The 20,788-nt window shown below is 32.4% G+C and overlaps 1 protein-coding gene across 1 annotated transcript; it reads right to left on the bottom strand.

Moving 5' to 3' along the window:
- Nucleotides 1-1,170: 1,170 nt before the first annotated feature.
- NDUFS6 (NADH:ubiquinone oxidoreductase subunit S6) lies at nt 1,171-19,000 on the bottom strand. Its single transcript, XM_003759586.4, has 4 exons — nt 18,818-19,000; nt 16,973-17,026; nt 5,199-5,321; nt 1,171-1,558 (listed from the first exon to the last, which is right to left on the bottom strand). The coding sequence occupies exons 1-4, from the start codon at nt 18,953-18,955 to the stop codon at nt 1,490-1,492; spliced, it is 384 nt and encodes a 127-aa protein (XP_003759634.1). The 5' UTR covers nt 18,956-19,000; the 3' UTR covers nt 1,171-1,489.
- Between the last annotated feature and the right edge of the window lie 1,788 nt (nt 19,001-20,788).

Raw genomic sequence — 20,788 nt, 5'->3', positions numbered from 1 at the left:
ACAAGAACAAAAGAGACTAAAAGAAAATAAAGATTTAAATAAAAGATCATACATTAGGACTATGTCTTAGTTAACATGAGATGTAACATCAATTGTCTGGTATTTCTTGAAATGCCTCTTTCCTAGAAGAAAATATTCAAGATCCTGCAAAAGTCAATCTAAATTGTGCATATAAATTCACAAAGGCACATGTGTTTTGCAATTTCTTTTTACATCAAAAGTATAATGGCTAACATTATTATTTCATTTCAGCAGATAAGATGACACTAGATATAATGTATCATAATGGAAGGAGGACTTATCTTAGATTCAGAATACCTCAGTTGAGAAACTTTTTAGTTACGCTTTTTAGAATAATATAAATTTATATAACACTTTAAGGTTTACAAATGCTTTTCTCACAACACCGGGACGTCAACTATGCAGGCATTTATATCTTCATTTTAATATTCACTTCACCAACACATATACTAAAATGAGAATAAACAGAAAAAATTTGTGAAGTGTGCTATGTTGTTTTTGTTTGTTTGTTTGTTTTACTTCCTGGAAGAGGCAATGGACTAGATGTACAAAATGTAACATACAATTTTCAGACATGGTCAAAGCACCAATTAGTTTTCCTTGGCAATAGCTATTTGTCACAAAGAAGAGCTTCCCCTTACTGGGGATAAGAACTGGATAGTTGTAGTAATAATGTTTAAAAAAAAGAAAAAAAGGAAAGGTCATCAATGAAGCTAAAAAAAAATACACAGAAAAGAGCTAACATCCAAAATGGGACAAAAAAGCAAGGCAATTTTGTTACTATAATGTTATATTTAGTACAATCAATCAACAATCAAATAACATATATATTAAGCACCTATGTGTCCACATACATATGCAGATGACATGCACACACATATAAGCTGTACATAATAATACACTATAATTTCAATTATTTTTCCGTTCTTGATATTTAAATGATCATGTCTGATATAAGAAAAAACTAGATTTTACAGAAATGGAAACTGAAGCTCTGAGACATTAAATGATTTGTCTACAATCATAAATCAAAAGTCATCAGAGCTAGAAGCCAAACTCAGGTTTTCTGATTCCAAATCAAATGTCCTCTCTCTATTACAAAGGACTATCTTATCATCTCTAAAGTATTACCAATAATTCAATACATACTTTTGGGTAAAAGCAAAGAAATTTTATTTTAACATTTGCTGATAGAAAGGTTTTCATTTTTCTTGAAAGAGAATAAAGCAAATCAGTGTGTTAAAATATTAATTGAATGCTATATATTTATTAAAAATAATACAGTTCAAGGACTACTCCATGGGGAAAAAAGCACTTTAAACTTAAAATCATACTCAACAATTATATTTTATTTATAGAATATTTTTAGAACAAAGGGTATGTTGTGATTCTTAAATAAGCATTTTTTAAAAATACTAAGATCCTTACATGCAGAAAATTGTACAAGAGCCAAAGAAAATAATTGGTTTCAGTGGTGGTGGTGTTGTTTAAACTGAAGTCCACAATACCCACATGTCCCAGTTTTAGTCTCTTTGTCCTGTAAAAAAAGAAAAGTAAACTCTAAACACAGGCACCAATATTTTGCTACTTCATATATTAAAAAAATCTAAAAACATTATAAATTAAATACTACAAAAGTTTTAAGTTAGAAAATTTGTAATTAAATATTAATTTTACAAAGCTTTACACGACCAGTCCAGTTATTCTTTTATGCAAACAACAATTAATGTGTGTGTGTGTGTGTGTGTGTGTGTGTGTGTATTTGGTCCTGACCTATGTTTTCTCAGTATAGGCCACTCCTGACACTAAAACTCCACATCAAACATAAACAACTTACCTATAATATATACCCTTAGGAAGTAATGTAGGACACAAAAAATTAAATTGATTTGCCCTCCATAGCAAATAGATCAGTGACTGAATAAAAGGAGGACAAGCTGATATAAGGTCCTATCTGGACTTAAGGAAAATCACTTTACCAGGACAATAGAGAAAAGATTGGAAAAGGAAAGACTTAAGGCTCCTTCAACAATCCAGGCAAATGGTGATTAAGATATCATATAGGTTGTAGCCACATGGATTAGTGAGAAGGGAACTTAAACATGCAATATAGTGAAGGTAAAAACTTCTAGATTTGCCAATAAAATGGACTCATGGGTTAAATACAAGTGAGCAGCTGAAAATTATACTGACATTTCAAGTTCGAATTATAGCTGGAGGATAGTGGTACTCTCCCAAAACTAATAGAAAGATGAGAAGAAAAACTCTGGAAATAAATGACTCATATAAAAAATGAAGATATTCAAGAAAATCTGAAGAATATGGGACATACTACTTATCAGTCTTATGAATAGATGAACAATTTAAAAGAAAATAAAATATAGAATCTTGTGAGATATAAAATACATAATTTTGATTACATTACGTTTAAAAGATTTTATACAAGTAAAACAAATGTAGCCAAGATGAGAAGGAAAACAGAAAATTGAGAAGAGAGAGATGTATAAACCGTTCTTCAGATAAAAGATTACTCATCTCAAATATATAAAGAACTTTGTCAAATTTTTAAGAATGAAAGACATTCCTCAACTGATAAATGGTTAAAGGATATGAATAGGCACCTTTTCAATGAAGAAATCAAAACTTTTAATCATATAAGAAAGTACTCTAAGTAATTAGTGATTCAAGAAGTTCAAATTAAAACAATCTTCAGATTATCATTTTACACCTATCAGACTGACTTAAATGACTGAAGGACAAAGTGATAAATGTTGGAAAGAATTCACTATTGTTGCATTTGAGCTGATCCAATCATTTCAGAGAACAATCTGGAATTATGCCCAAAGAGTTACTGAACTGTCTATACTCTTTGACCCAGCAATATTAGGTCTGTTTCCTAAGATAATTAAGGAGATTTAAAAAAAAAAAAAAAAAAAAAAAAAAGCCTTAATGTTCTAAACTATTTATCCAACTAGAAATTGCAGGTATGCCCATCGATAGGGAAATGGCTAAACAAATTTGTTCATGATGAAAATCATGAGCTCAATTTTAGAAAAGCATGGAGAGAACATCACAAAATAATGAAGAATATAATAAGCAGAACTAAGAGAACATTGTGTACCCTAACAGTAATATTACTTTAAGAACAACTTGAGCAACCAAGTCATTCTATCACATAAAGGAAGATGCTATTTGAATCCAGAAAAGAATATTGCTGTGGTATAGGAAATAATGAACAGGTTGATCCAGAAAAAGAAGGAAAGACTTGGATTTATGAATAAAGATGCTATTCACCTTTAGGGAAACAAATGATAAGAAGAAAAAAGCATAGTATTGTCTTACACATATGTGTATGAGTGTGGGTGTGTATATATATATAGATGTACATATTAATAGATATGTGTATGTGTACACACATATGTTTATCTATCTCCACATTTAACTGTAGACTTCATGGAGGAGCCTGGGGAGAATAAACTAAAAAGCACACAATAAAAAACAAAAGAAAATCAACAAAGAAGCAAAGAAAACATGGGCAGCTTTGAAAACGAGTAGTATTTTTTACATAGGTTTTCTTGAAATGGAATTCTATTGTTTTATATAGAATTTTCTCTTATGGTCTGCTGTGTACATGGAAATTTTTTTCTTATTCAGTATTTAATTATAAAGAAAAAATTAAATCCGAGGGAGTAAAAAATTAAAAAATGAAAAGTTATCTTTTAAATTTACCACTATCCAATTTGGAATACTCAAAAGGCAGCTGGTAATACCGAACTGTAGTTCACAACAGAGATTATGACTATACCTAAGGCTCTGAGAATCATCTGTATTGAGAAGATATAATTGATTACATCACCAATCTAAGTTTATGGGCCCTCTGAAACCCTTCACAGATCTCAGGTTAAGAACCAGTGATAATAAAGGAAAATGAGAAGAGGGCTCATGACAAAATCTTGGATAATTATCCAGTGAATAGGCAAAAAATATCCAGCAAAGGAGAATGAAAAGGATTATAGGCTTTTAAAAAAAAGTTTTCTTGATTCATTTTGCCATGTAACAACTCCAATGGCTAATGTTTCAAGTCATTCTTAGGAATTAATCAGAGACGTTATAATACAAAATGCATGCAATTCAAGTGAATTGTGAAATGTAAAAACTTTATAAACCAATGTCAATCAACAAGCATTTATTAAGTGACTAGTATGTACTAGGCAATGGAATACAAAGACAAAAAAAAAAGAATTTTAATCTCAAGATGACATAAATACGTACAAAATACATAAAAATATAAAATAATTGCTATCTAATTAGAAAAAGAAGGCATCAGTATGTGGGAGAAATTAAGGAAAGGCAACATCAAAAAGATATTGCTTAAGCTGTATCTTGAAAGTGAAGGGTGCTAAGGGAAAAGTTGTTATTTCTTGCTCCTCCATTTCCCCAAGAATAACCCAACTTCTTCCACATTTTCTTTGGACCCATAAACAAATTAACTAAATTTTCCCTGAACAAAATTATCTTTCCGCTTCTCTCAATTGCATTAATATGTTTCTCATTATTAGCATATATTCCTGATGCATAAAAAGGCACATCAAACTTTAAGAAGGGCTCACTTCTAAAGTTTTACAACACCACATTATTCTCTCCGTCCTACATCTTTCCATCACATCCCTCAAGCACTTTGCTGGGTCAAAAGGTATATGTGTATATGGTTTTTTAACTCTTTGGGCATAATTCCATATTGCTCTTCAAAATGGTTGAATCAGTTCACAATTCCACCACCAATGTATTAGTGTCCCAATTTTTCCACATCCCCTCCAACTTTTGTTATCCTTCCCATCCCACAAAATGTTTTTTCCTGTTATCTCTACCTTTTTCTTTTATCTTTATAGACCCTAATAAATCTTCCAATCTAACAAATTAACTAGATAGGCAAAGTGGAGGGGATTGTGTATCTATAGAAGTGCAGAGTTGAAAATGATAGGTTAGGTAGGGTAGACAGAGAAAACTGTACCTAATCTGATGGATGAGATATAAAGTAAACAGATGATATTGAAATTTCAAATGGTTAGGAAAAAGACTTGCATATTAGTAATAAAGGTGAGTTATGAACAGAGCAATCACAGAAAACTTATCTTTAAAAAATAAGCACAATAAAAGGACAAATTAGGATACATTACCAAGTTTATATACACTTTTGGATGACCCAGAGCTCCTCCTCCACCATCACATGAGATCACTCGACTTTCCACTTTACTCACTGGTTGCTCTGCTATCAAATCAATTGCAAAGTTTTCATTTACCTAAAGCAAAAAAAAAAAAAAAAAAAAAAAGTACATTTTTTTCATACCATTGACAGGAATTTTCAACATTAAATTAGAATTTATATAATAAAAATTCTGAAAGACTCAAGATTTCCACCCTTAGAGTGGTTACTTTCCTCTACCAATATAGATGGAAATTTCTCCAACTGGTGGGTAACCTAGTTCTAGTAAAAAGTTTTTCTACATTTATATAGCGTAGTCCTAAGATGGCAAACAAATCAATTATCATTAGATCAATCTTTAAAATATTTCCAGGTTAGTAAAGCCTACCAGAATCTGCTCCAATATTATAATCTTCAAAAGTACAAGATCACCCTTTAAGGCAGTACAGCATAACTTTAATGGAATAACTATACTGCTACTCTATAGATGTTAAAAAGTCAGTTCTTAGCAAAAATAAATTTTTAGTATTTGTAGGGGTTTTTTTTAACTAAAAGGGGAAAAAAGGCAATAATTTTACAAATGGTGGGAAGATAATTATAACAATTATTATGAGTGTAACTAAAGACAATATTTTTAAGATAAAAAATAATTTTACCCTAATTTGACAGGATTGTAATGGAAAATATAAATATTTAGATATTTTAGAGACAAAAACTTGGTTACTCAAATGCTAACAATGTACTACTTTTTAAATAAGAACATCAATTGTTATATCTGTACTGATTCAAGGAAAACTTTTCCCTCAGGAAATGAATACTGTTTAATACCTTAATTTTTTAAATTTAAAATAAATGATCTAGTATGGTTGCTGAACAAATTATTCTATTTAATCAAATATTCTGATTAGAATAGTGTCATATTCAATATACATGAAAAATAATTTTTAAAAGTTCTATTTAATAAAACTGTGTTATGTGGTTTATTTCATTCCTCATAATGATCTTTGGACAAAAATTTTTTTTAGCCTAACCACTTAAAAATTATATATTCCATAATTTCATCTAGTTGCAATTAGCAGAATATTAGATAGCTGAGTATACCTAAAGCTGGCTAAGATAAAGAATGATAGTTTTTATTTAAAAGAGGCAAGAAAGATTTTAAGTCAATTTTCACCTTCTCCAAGCCTCCCTCCCCACCAAAAATAAACAACACCACATAAATTATTAATCTAGAACAAAAAGATCAGAGGGTGTCATTAAAAACCTTCTTTTCTACATTATTTTAGAAGTTAAAAAATCTCAGCCATCTGGACAGGCATCAAAATTAATGAAATTAAGCCCTTTTATTTACTTATAGTATAAAGGGCAGACACTGGATAAACAAAAATTTTTAGATTATAAATTTTAAAAAGGCAAACACATTTTATTTGGTAGTGAACAGACAAGGAAAAGCTAGAGTCTGAGGAAGAGATGTGGAGGAACTTAACTTTTTTTTTTTTTTTTAATTCCTTCATGGAAAACAGAATTTCAGGAGTTTGGCAAATTGTCAGGGAAGAAAGTATTCTGGCAGAATGAAGCTTAAGAAAAGACTTGGAGGCAGGAGCAATATAATGACAGAGTCTTAAGCAACTCTTTAGAAAAAAATAAAAAGGGAATCAGTTGAAGAACAGGACAATGGTTAAGTGAATATATCTAAGGTGAATTAAGAGTTTATTATTTTAACAATTTATTTATATAGAATTTTAAGGTTTACAAAAGACTGTATGGTATAAAATTCAAAGCTTGTTATCCATAAGGCAAACAGCATATAGAGAATGATAATTATAAAAGCAGATGGTTTTTTGCATAATGCTTTAAAATTTGCAAAGCACTTCACATATAGTCACATTTGATCCTCAGGACAAGGGAGAGGGGGGAATAGGTGGTGTTATCACCTATATTTTATAAGATGAGGAAATTGAGGCTCAGGGATATTAGGTAACTGGACCATGGTCGCACATGAAGTAAATGTCTAGCAAGATTCAATCTCAAGTATTCCTGACTTCAAGATGGTCAGAATTCTGGGTCCTCGAAATATATAAAATATTAACCTGGAACCAAAAGGTCAGAGGTGTCATTAAAAATCTACTTTCCTATATTATTTTACAAATCAAATGGCCACTCTATCATACTGCCTCTTTAAATCCAACAACTGGTCTTAAAAAGCTAAGTACTTTTAATCAAAGTAAAAAGAACACAACTCATAAAGCAGTTGTGAGAAGTATTACAGTTAGACAATGACATAAAAGAGGGAGGTGTGAAGCAGAAGTTTCATTTTCTAATAAGAGATATCCACAGTGCAGATTAAGTCTGTGGATATAAAAGGAAGGAATGGATTTAGGATATGTTACTTAGGATCACACAGCAGAATAAGGCTAGAAAAGATGGATGGAGCAAAAGGACAATGACACTTTCAAAATGACTGAGGTTCCTAGACTCAGAAAGATGGTGATAAGGCAGAGTCATCTACTTTATGGCAAAGGCAAGAGAGGGTAGAAAATGAGAAGATTTGCTCTGGACATATTTGAGTTGGTGATAAGATATCCCACTTGAGATGTCTTGTGACAAGTGCGATTAGACTACAGAGACATAGGCTTGTGTGTTTTCCCACATACTGATTGATAATAGCTGAACCTTCATGGAAGACAACTAGGAAAAAACATCTATTGATACAAATCTCAGTAAGGGCCAGAAAGTATGCTGAGACAAAAGAGAAAGTTTATTGAACACACTGCAAATACCACAGAGAATGAAATGGAAGAGGAGAAAATAGCATAAATAGATATACTGAATATAGGAATATTGTGTTAACAGGGCTGGGAAGGATGGCAAGTGCTCTGGTAACACAGCCAGATGAATAAAGGCGTTGAAAAAGAATATTTGAAACCAGTGCAATCTTGTATTCAACATTAAATAAACTGTCACTTAAAAACAGTATCTTGAGAATTTTTGCAAAATCTTATGTCAACAGTGTCAAATTTGTCAGGACTACAAATAAAGACTGAAAAAGAAAATCATGAAATTTTACACATAAAACACTAAGAAGCTAAGTATTTCAATAATGCTCTTAAAGTTATATATGATGAGAACATAAAAAAATTTTCAAAATTTTTTTCTATAATGTATTTTAAATCGTCTGTTACATTTTGGTAGACAGGTGAATATGAAAAATGCATGCTTTAAAAAACTAAACTTACCTAATAAAAAAATTCTATTCTCACTAGTTGACAGGAAACACAATTCCATGATAATCAACAGAATAACTATAATTCCTTAAACAAACTACCATTTGAGTAAATTCCATTTCTTCTCAGTTTTCCCAGCCTCTAATATTTTCTCCACTTTCAATTCTACCCTGCACTCAACAGAATATATTCACCCTGAGATGTGAACCCAGATCAAATGAAATAAAGATTTTCCCATTTAGGGAATGTTAGAACATTGACTAAGAGTGGCAAAATTTCCTGTATATTCATTTTCTTTAGTTAACAGAGTTGAGAATTGCTAAGAAATTTCAAATGACTAAAAACTAAGACTATCTTTCTTTGCCTATATAGCAGCGTTCCTATAATTCTCCCCTTTGTTATATAGTAAAAATGTCCTAGCCCTGTCCTGTCCTCCCTCCCTCTCCTCAATAAAACAAAAAGGAATGAAAAGAAAAAAAAAAAAAATCCAGGATCAGGTAAATACAATAAATCTAAAACCAATATAACACTATTTATTTTTTATAGTTTTGTTAATTTTAGGTAAATAGTGCTATCCTTAAGTTATTTGTGAAACCAGTCTATTGCTTCTAAAGATACATTAACTGGGAGGAAAAAAATCTTCTTTTGTTAAAGTCATTTAATGTTAGTTTATCACTCTCTTTCTAAATTCATGCTTAACCAGAGATGGTTTTATCTGAAATACACAGACAAATGACACACAAACACAGAGAGACAGATAGATAGACAGACACACATACACACACACATACGTGTAATTGGAATAAAACTGTCCCAAATATAAACAAATACAAGATTTTAGAGAAGTAGAGAGGTATCATAAAGAAAGCACTCTGCAATTTATAATTTACTATCATCATTAGTTTAAAAGCTTTCCTCTTAAAAGTTCAATTTCAAGGTGAAAGAATTTATAATAAAATACAGTTATGATAAAACAAAATATCAAGTTGTGTAGCATTATACAAATGCTGTATTACATGGTCTTTTAAACAGAATATATTTGTTGACAGTCTTGTCTCTCCCCTTACAGTGACATCCTTATAGTGTAGTATGAAATGAGTGACGTACGGTTCACCTCTGCTACTGATGGACAAAGCAACTAACCATACAAATGAAGTCTTATAGTTTAAATAATACAATGCCTAAATAAGTGACAAAAATGTCACATAGGCCACACTAACAAACCGATAGGCACCAATCATGGCAGTTAAAGAGAGCTGGCCATCTCCTTGAGGGAAGGGCATTTGATGCCTTGACATTTCTGACTGACAAAGGGCATACACTACTGTCATTTATTGCAGTACATCTGAAGGGAAATCATGACCCTCCAATTATTATTGTCTGGTTCTTGAAATTCAGTTCAACTAAAAAAATGTAAAGAATGAAACAACATTCATCTAAAATACAAAAATTGTTATTAGATGCTAATGGCATGTCAAAATAACATCTTAAATTTTTCAATTTTATCTACTATCATTAAGGAAATTTTAACACAAAAAATTATTTTATGAGTACTATTAATGGTTGGAATGTCTTATGCCTTGAATATTTCTGATTAGCTGGCTTTTCTAAGCTTGTGACAAATCATGTACTCTCTACCCTATCCAATTCCTGCTTTGTAGCAAGAAAAATACCTCTCTGCTTTGGTTATTACTAACAAAGCCTTAAAGCCATTCTTTTTTTTTTTTTTAATTATAAACTATACATATTAAATATTTTGTACTAAAATGAATTTCCCCATTGTTAAGAGACAGGACTTTAACTCAAATGGTACATTTTAGGGATAGCAATTGCTGTGAACATTTGCTTTGCCAAACTCTAACATAAAGGGGAGTAGAGGAGAAAAATTATCATTTAAGAGACTATAGAAACAACTGAACAACAACAAAAGATCAATACCTAAAGTGAAAGTTGAAGAGTAAGATAGATTAACCACAAAACTCTAAAATACTAAACTGTTTCAAAAAAGTATTTTTAAAACTAATGATTCTCACTAAATTCGTAAGTTTAAAATAAACCATGAATAAAATTATATTTTAAAATTAAGTTTAAAGTTTAAATCCTAAATGAATAGATGGTAAAATACAGAAATACTTATTATTTATATTTATACTTTTCTGAAAACTGATTTTATAATGAAAAAATGACACTTCTTTACATAAATTAAGATTTTCAACTGAAAGAGTTGAAAAAAATTCAAAAGAGAGGTGAATTCAAACATTTGTACTGACTTGGTAAAACTGGTTTTGAGGGACAGAGTTGTTCAGTGATTAATCTTATTGGCACCTAGTAAGAAAAAGGAGAGAGAAAGGGGAGAGAGAGAGAGAGAGAGAGAGAGAGAGAGAGAGAGAGGGACAGAGAGAAAAAGAGAGAGAGAGAGAGAGAGAGAGGGAGGAGAAAAAAAAAACAAGCAAGAAGTCCTGGAGCTACCATAAAGGATAAAATTAAAGGACAACTGTCATAGCTTATTGACTAACCCACTAGTTTCATGAACCTTGGGGTTTACAAATTCATATTTTCAAATATTTTCCTTCTGGTCCTTGAGGATACATAAATCAATTTTTTTCTATCCCCATTACTTTTGTTAGATTAGTCTTTGAAAGCAGACAAGAGACAAAAATTCTTAGTTATTCACAGATTTTTAAAATGTGACACCTGGGCATTCGTACTTTTTAAACCAAAAAAATCAAAATTTTCATGTTATGAGGATCATTTAAGGTGAGATAATGGAACATAGACTAAAACAAATGAAAAAGAAGAAGCTTAAAATAAAAATAAGAAACCTCTACATATGTAATTTCTCATATAGCCTATCTAAAATGCATCACTTTGGAATAATAATAATTACAGCACTTACTATTTGCCAAGCATTTTACAGGTGTCATTTTACTGGATCCTAACCACAACCCTAGAGGTAAATGCTAATATTATTCCCATTTTATATATAAGGAAAGGAGGAGATGGTGTGACCTACTTAGTTACAGAGCTTGTAGGAGCTTTTGTATATTTCTGACTCCAGACCCAGCACCCTATCCAGTACATCATCTGCTACCTAATTAATTGATCACTTGGCTTGTATACTACAAAAAGATTGTTACATAGATTCAAACACATATTTACATTTATTCTTAATATTGTAAAAAAACAAGTTATTTTGACATTTGGGATTTAAATAATGGGATAATTATCTGTCTCAATAGCACTGAATTATCTAACTGTGTTATAGGTGATAGGTAACTCACAGGTTAAAGAAACAAAACAGACAAGCAGCCTATAACTAACCCAAATTCTACTACCTTCACACTGAGGGAACTTGGTGACACATGAGACTGAAGAAATGTGATAATGGTACCAGCAGCAGTAGAAATGGAAAAGGTAGTAATGGGGTAGAGGGGGGAGGGAGAATGGAGGTAGCAGTAAGAATAGTAGAAAGAATAACAATATATTTATTGCTTTGGAAAGTGTTTTCCTCAAATTACTGTGAAATATTATCTATCAATATTTCTATTTTACAAACAAGGAAACAAGCTCAGAGATAAAAGTGATTTTAACTATAGAGGCATATGTAGCAAGGGAATTAGGATGAGGTAGTTTCTTGGCTCTTTTAGCCTCCCTGGCATTATCAGAGTTTTGCATCAGTAAAACTTAATTAAATCATATATACACAGGGTAGCCAAGAGGCACAGTGGATAGAGCATCAGCCCTGGAGTCAAGAGGACTTGAGTTTAAATCAATCTCAGACACTACCTCTATAACCCTGGACATTACAGTGCCTCCCCCCCAAAAAAGTTATATAGAGATTATATAAACATAAATATGTATGTTCCTAATTGGCCTTGTTCATTTGTTGCATACACCGACACACCCACACACCAAATGAACATGACCAACTTGGAATTAGTGTAAAAAAGGGGAGCAAATTGTGAAATAAAATCTTATTCAGAATGTTTAACACAAAAACAAGTACCAGAATGATGTGGAATTCACTGACAACAGACACTGTCCACTAGGAGTTAAATAATATGCTAAGTACTATGGGAGACACAAAATATAAAATAAAAGGCCTACATTCCAAGAATTTAAACTCAGTGGAAAAATAAACCATGTTTACATATTAAATAATATACAACTGAGTAACAAATGAATGATACAAGCAAATACTATCAAAATTGAGAGGATAGAAATTATAGAATAGTATAATCATAGTAATTGACATTTATATATAATGCTTTAAGATTTTCAAAGATCTTTACATATTTATCTCATTTGATCCTCACAACAATAAATAGGGATCATTATTCTTAATTTACAGATGAGGTAACAATGCCAAAGAGGTTAGGTGAACTGTCCATGGTTCCAGAGCTAATAAGTACTAGAGATTTAAAACTGGGCCTCTAAATTTCAAATGCAATCCTCTTTCCATTACCCTATCCTACTTCTGTAGGGTTGGGTTACAGATGAAAAAAGCTTCATGTATTAGGTGAATTTTAAAACATGAAGAGTATTTAGATAAAGAGGAAAGAGAAAAAGGACTCCAGGCAAGGAACAGGATAAGCAAAGGTTTAGAGAAAAGAAGAAATGTGAAATGGATGGAACAGAAGATCTGCAATTTCACTGATGCACTAAGGAAATCCCATATAAGCAAACTCCCTCTACCAACTGAGAATGGCAGATACTAAGTGATCTTCCCAGGGTCACAAAACCATGTGACAGAACTTCAAGCCAGGTCCTTCTGCCTTTGAGGCTAGCTCTTGAAGAATGAAAAAAAAAAAAAATTGAAAAATGAGAAGAAAAGACAAGCTGTAATTAAGGATACATGTGGGGGAAAAAAGACCTATCTGGTCAAGGTAATTAATTCCTTAAAAATAAAGTTTAACTCACCTTATAGAAGATAATTTCACAGGAATGGTTATAAATGAGCAACTGGCTGTTATGTTACAGTTTTGTGACAATCATGAGGGATTTTGTTATAATCTATGAATAAATTAATTGGCAAATGATTTCTTTTTAAATGCAAATCAGTGATCTTATCAACATGAGGAGTTCCCAGGGAAGAAAATGCCCAACTATGGATATCAACAACTGTTCTGAAACTTAATAAAATTTTAGAATTGCCTGTAACATTTACGTTAAGTGACTTGCACAGGATTATCAACACAACCAATTCAACCAAGACAGAAATTGAACCCAGGTTTCTTGACTTTCAGGCCAAATGTCTAAATACTACATTATACTGAAATTCATGAAATGACACAGTGGGCCAATGATGGGCCATGGAAGAGAAGGGATAAGCTCTCTCCAGGAAAATGTACAGAGACAGTAACAACAAATAAACCTTGAAGATCCACACTGTTAGAAAGCAAAGGAATAAAGAAAAGTTAATGACATTAAGCCATGATAAAGATAAAAAATATAGGATGGATTAAAGAAACTTTTTTTCAAAGTAGCAAAGAGAAAATGTTCAGAAACTGAAAAAGACAGAAGGTGCTATCGAAAGTTATTAATGAAAAAAAAAATATACAAAAGATGGTGGCTTAGCAATACCAAATCTAAAACTACATTATAAACCTGCAGTCATCAAAACCAGTTGGTACTGGCTAAGAAATAGAGTGGTGGATCAGTGAAATAAATTAAATATACATACACAATAATCAAGACCTATAGTAATCTAGTATTTGATAAACCCTCAAACTCCACCTTCTGAAATAAGAACTCACTATTTGACAAAAATAGCTGAGAAAACTGGAAAATAATGTCAGAAACTTGGTATAGGCCTAAATCTCATACCTCATACCAAAATAAGGTCAAAAATGGATACATGATTTGGGCATAAAGGATGATACCATAAATAAATTAGGAAAGCTAGGGATAATTTCTTTATAAGATCTCTGCAGAAAGGAAGAATTTATGACCAAAGAACTAGAAAACACTGCAAAAGGCAAAATGGGCAACTTTGATTATATTAAATTTTAAAAGTTTGCACAAACAAAACCAAAAGAAACAAGATTAAAAGGGAAGTACAAAGCTGGGAAAAAATCAACAGCCAGTGTTTCTGATAAAGGTCTCATTTCTAAAATATATAAAGAACTGCATTATATTTATAAGACAAGTCATATATATTTTAACATGTATAATATATATTGAATTACTTGCCATTTAGGGGCGGGGGTGGAGGAGAGGGGAAAATTTGGAACACAAGGCTATGTAAGGATCAACGTTGAAAAATTATCTATGCATATATTTAAAAAAGCTTTAATAATATAATAAAATAATAATAATTAATTTAAAAGAATACATATCATTCCCCAACTGATAAATGGTCAAAGGATAACAGACAATTTTCAGATGATGAAATTAAAGCCATCTATACTTATATGAAAAAATGCTCTAAATCACTACTGATCAGAGAAATGCAAATTAAAACAACTCTGAGATACTCCTTACATTTCTCAGACTGGTTAAGATAACAGAAAAAGATAATGACAAATGTTGGAGGGGATGTGGAAAACTAGGACACCAATACATTGTTGGTACAATTGTGAAATAATCCAACCATCCTGGAGAACAATCTGGAACTATGCCCAAAGGGCTATAAAATTATGTACACCCAGAAGTGCCATTACTTGGTCTACATCCCAAGAAAATCATAAAGGAGAGAAGATGAACCACACATGCAAAAATGTTTGTGGCAGTTTTTTGTGGTAGCAAAGAATTGGAAAATGAGTAGAATCCTATCAGTTGGGGAATGGCTGAACAAGTTGTAGTATATAAATAATGGAACATTACTGTTCTACAAAAAATGTTGAACAACCTTATTTTAGAAAAACCTGGAAAGATTTATATGAGCTGATATTGAGTGAAATGAGCAGAATCAGGAATACATTGCATACAGTAACAGCAAGAATATGCAATGGTCAATTATAAAAAACTTGGTTCTTCTTAGTGGTGCAGTGATCCAAAGCAATCCCAAAAGACTTTGAACAGAAAATGTCATCTGCATGCAGAAAAAGAGCTAAGGAGATTAAATGTAAATCTCTCCCATGATTTTTCCCTTTTGCTCTGATTTTTCTCTTTCCAATAATTTGTAAAGTAATGTGCATTAAAAAAAATATAAATTGGGGCAGCTAGATGACACATTGGATAGAGTACCAGCCTTGAAGTCAGGAGGACCTGAATTCAAATCTGAACTCAGACACTTAATACTTCTTAGCCATGTGCCCCTGGGCAAATCACTTAACCCCAATTGTCTCAACCAAAATAAATAAATAGATGAATGAATGAATAAATAAATAAATGAATGAAAATTTGCTAGGGGAAAAAATAAAATAAGAAAAGATGAATAAGAGAAACTGCCGAGTAGCATCTAGAACTCAAATAAATCTATACAGTATGTATGTATATTGAATCCAGGTCTGTATAATTCTGTGACCTTTTGTACAGATGAAACTGTGCAGCCTAAATTCCAAGTGGATAAAGCAGACAATAAGAATGATCAGTGTGGCAAAAGCTCAAGATGGCAAAGACAGTTTAGTTAGAAGCATGGTACCCCTTCATGGAATCCAAGACAGGCATAATGTGAAAAGTAACCAAAAATAGGTTAATTTGTTCGATGATTACAGGTGTCTCTAGGAAGGACAAAAAAATGGTTTAATAATAGATAAAAAAGACAAGTTTTAACTAAATCAAAATGAAAGTGGCAAATGGCAAGAAAGTTAATCCTTTCTTTAAGGCAAGGAATTAAATATCTGAGTGACAACAGTGAATTCAAAGATAAAAACAAAGCAGTTTCTCCCCTGATATATGGAGAGGAGAGAAGGTATACAGTGAGAGGTAGAATAGCAGCATATGTCAATAGCAGAACATCATTTAGGTAGAAAATATAATTTTCACTTGAATTAAAAGTTACAAAAGACAGACCCAAGCCGAATCCTACCTACTACTTGTCATCAACGATGAATTTTAGTAGAAAACAAGAATTTGCCTCTAACTTGTCACATTAATTTAGTTTAGATCTCAGGACAGAATGATTCATATACTACTTCCAGGATCTAACAGAGTCCTTATATCCAATATACAAACCAACCCAACTTATTTAAAAGAAGCTAAAAGGAAAATTCATATTCCATTAGCTGAATAAAACAGAAAGTTCTGATCCCCTCCCCCCTAAAAAAAAATAGCATTTGTAGATTTGAAAAAGTTTGCATGTGGTAAGAAATAATTTCAGTTTATGAATAAAACTCAATTATTTTTCTTCAAATGAACAATGTAGCCACCTAGACATTTTTAAAACAAAAATCAGGCCTCACAATTACATTCTCTAAAAGAATACATTTAATATTCTGAAAAATGTACAATTTAAGAAATTATTTTAAGGCTTTCTGCATTTCTCTTTAAATGTACAATTTAACATACCTTTCATTTCTTTTACCAAACATGTTATTAGAGTTTTATTAAGACAACTTTCTTCTAAAAGATAAAAGCTTACTTCTTTCTGGCGACCAACAAAGCGAATCCTCCTGTAATCTTCATCATCATAAACCTTAATAAAAAAAAAAAAGTACTTTATTTTCACAGCTTAAACTTAAAAAGAGTAATTTTTGTCTTATTTTAAGCATTCTTGTCAAAATAGACCCTAAAGTTAATCCTATTATGCTTCTCTAAATAATCAGATAATAGCACCACCTTAATTTTAAATTTTTTAATCCCTTTCAAAACACTTTCACATGTTATTTGATAAATGATCCTTGAAGTTAAGACAAACTTAGGAACTTTGTTAAACAGCTAAAAGAATTAGTTCTTGACTAGCCTAAGTGAAGAGGAAAACCATCCTTTAAAAAGTATACATCAGTCATAAATATTGCAGTTTAAGGAAGTTTTACCTCAATATTTGGACAGTTACTTAACTAACCTAGAAAGGTAAAATGAGGAAATCTGTAATCAAAGGCACAAAATAAAAACATGTGTAAGCATCTGTTTCAATATATATTTTAATAAAGCATAGAGATGGTAAAGTGGATAGAGTCAGTTCAAACCATGTTTCATGTATTTCCAACTATGTAACTCCCAAGTCACCTGCTCTGTCTGCCTCTATTCCCCCAACTATCAAATGGGGATAATGATAGTGCTTCCTTCCCAGGGTTGTTTGTGAGGCTGTCGTAAGGAATTATATAAATGTTTACAATAATAATTACTAATGCAGTCAGAATAATGCAAATAATGAATTTCAATTTCTCACATTTTAAACACCTAGATTTTATAGTTTTAACCTACAGGCCAGGTGCCTTATTCAAACTTCTACTATCCACAATAAAACAATTTTTTTTAATTACCCAAAGAATAATTAAATATGTTTTACATGCTTAAATATGTGAAGCTGCTTCACCATAACCCAAATAACTGCACAAAGAATAATCAGAATGTTTTGGATTAGAAGGGACATTAAAGATTAGAATATTACACTTCATAATGTAATACTTACTAAAACACTTCACTTTATTGTTACAGGCAAATTCAACCCTAATAGTTTTCAATAACTGAGGTTCAAAAGTATTTAAATTCTTAACAGGTGCACAACACAGAAGAGGAATAACATTCATAGTTTAAATAAAATGATCTTTAACTCTGATCAAAGTAATCCACTTTATGGTTTGTTTTGTTTTTGTTTTTAGCAACAAAGTGGAATAAAAAGTATTTGAGACGGAAATCAATAAAGAATTTTTTTAAGGGCCTTCTATGCACCAGGCTCTAAAGACTATAACGTAAGTCAAAAACAAACCAACCAGTGGTCACACCGAATGCCCGAAGCAGACACTAAGCTGGAGGGGGCAGACATCCTTCTCCAATATAGAGAGTTCACTCTAAAGGGGGGAGCAGGGGAGAAGATTATGTGTTAGAGTGGAAGGAGAGGGTTGTCAAGAACTCGGAGCTAGGCGGGGCTTAAGAGATTTACTTATTTAAATAATTTATTTAAATTTGTTTAAATATGCTATTTAAATTTTATTTAAATAAGTTATTTAAATTTATTTAAACATGTTATTTAAAATTATTTTAAAATGTAGAGCACAAATGTGAAAGCCCATAGGTCCCAGAAAAAAAAAATTGTGTCGGGGGTGGGGGAGGAGGGACAAGAGAAGGGGGAAGGGAGAAGAGGGTAAGAGATAGAAAAGGGAAGAAAAGGAAAAGAGGAGAAAGAAAAGGAAAGCGAGAAGGTCACTGACTGTCCGCCCGAGCCACAATCTCTAGGAGTCCGAACGGGGACAAGGAGTATCAACATCAGGGTGGGGTGTTGGGGAAGGTCGAGAAGACCCTCTTTCCTTCCCCTTCCTGTTACCTGGCCCGTATGAGTAATTTTCTCCCCCGTGGGCGATATCTTCACACCAAAACACCTAGCGGCCACCGGGAAGCCCTGGGCTGCCCGGAGGTTGCGGCTCAGAAAGCGCGCGAAGGTCAACGTTCCAGCCGCCGCCATCTTCCGCGGGATGACCCCGTAACCCCGGCGCTTTAACAGCGCGAAAGAACGCTCGCTTCCGTAAGGTGTTTCACGCATGCGTAGACGATCGGACTGAATGTTTGTTGCTGGGAAGTATTTCTCGCGGAGAGAGGAAGGAGGAGAGGAAGAGCGGAAGGAGAAATGTCTTGGGGCGAGGGGCAGAGAGTGGGGACGGCGAAAGAGGGAGTGGATGGCTGGGGATCTGTGGGGGGCGGTCGGGGATTTGAGGTCGCGACTTGGCCCCTAGGATTTGACTGATATATATCTTCATCTTTCCTAGAATCTCTTAATGAGGCAAAGAATTAAGAGATTTGATTTTTGGCGAGTTCCTTAAATCTCGGGACTCAGTTCTCTCTTCTGTCAGACGATGGGGCTGAATTAGCCTTTCTCTGCCCCTCTGATCTTAGGTATTTTCCTGATCATGCTGACGACATTCTTGTTTAAACTCCTCAACTGCTAACATTTATGGATACAGTTTCGCTGGGGGTTAGGAGATTCAGTCAGCCGTGTGAACCTGGAACAAACCGCAAAATCGAGATAGTTTGCCAAGGAAAACTGTGAATTACTCGTATCTGCATTGGTTTTGCTTTTACAAAAGTCGTTATATTTCATATAACGACTCACATGAGCATCAGTGTATATTGTATAAGAAAAGATCATCGTGGGGGGGGGGAGGGGAGGGAGATTGCAACCTAAAGTCTCCCCGAGTTTTAATTTGAAAATCTGTACAAAAGGAATAAAAATGTTTTCTATATACACTTAACAAGTCGATGTGGCTCTAATCCTAGGTGGTGCAGAGTACCAAGCCTAAATTCAAAAAGACACACATTCAAATCTAGCTTCAAGTCACTAGATAATTGTTCCTTCAGTTTCCTCATCTGTAAAATGGGGATAATAACACCTACCTCTCTTAGGCTTAGTGAGGAACAGATGCGATAATTGTAAATTGGCACAATATAATATATAAATATTTGCTATTATTGCTGTTAATGAGAGAATGTATATAAAATGTTTTATAACCTCAAAATATTATGTAAATATAAATTATCAATAAAGAATCTATTTCTGATAGCAATAATATATGTTCATACAAATACCAACACGAAATTTTGAATATTTTTATCTTTAATCTCTTTGTTCCTAATTTCCAACTGTCTACTAAATTTTTCCACTTTATCTTGCCATCAACTCACACTAAACATTTCTAAAACCTAATTAATTATCTACCCCCAACAATATCAATATCTTTCTTAGACATTCTATTTTCTAATATTGATATCAATATTGTCTAGGTTTCAAATCCCTGGATTATATTTAACTACTTCTTTATCGTATATTGTATCCAATCACTTGTCAATAACTATTTACATTTAGAAAGTATTTTAAACTTTATAAGCATTTTTCTCAGAACCACCCTGTGAGGAAGTCAGTATTAATATATTAATATATACCCATTTGACAGATAAACTAAAAATTAGAAATTTTACTTTCTTCCTCTGTAAAATGAAGCAGTCAGAGTAGAATTAGGAGTGGGAAACATCTAACATGCTGTATAAGGACCCACAAAGTTATCTAAGCTGCTCTGGCAAGACAATGATGAGCTAAAAGCTAGGTACAACCACCTCTCACTGATTGAATTTTTAAGTTAATTTTGTATGACCCCAGAATGATGTTATAAAAACCCAAATGGACCTTGACAGAAAAAACAAAAAGGTTCACTCCTGCTGTACTACATCATCTCTAATTTCTCTTCAAACACTAATTCGATTCTGTGATCTCCTTACCTCAAATATTGCCTTTCAAACTACCCAA

This window comes from Sarcophilus harrisii, chromosome 1 (assembly GCF_902635505.1).
Source record: "Sarcophilus harrisii chromosome 1, mSarHar1.11, whole genome shotgun sequence".
Lineage (NCBI taxonomy): Eukaryota > Metazoa > Chordata > Mammalia > Dasyuromorphia > Dasyuridae > Sarcophilus > Sarcophilus harrisii.
Note: the sequence above shows the minus strand (reverse complement) of the source record. Positions and strands in the feature narration are given on the sequence as shown.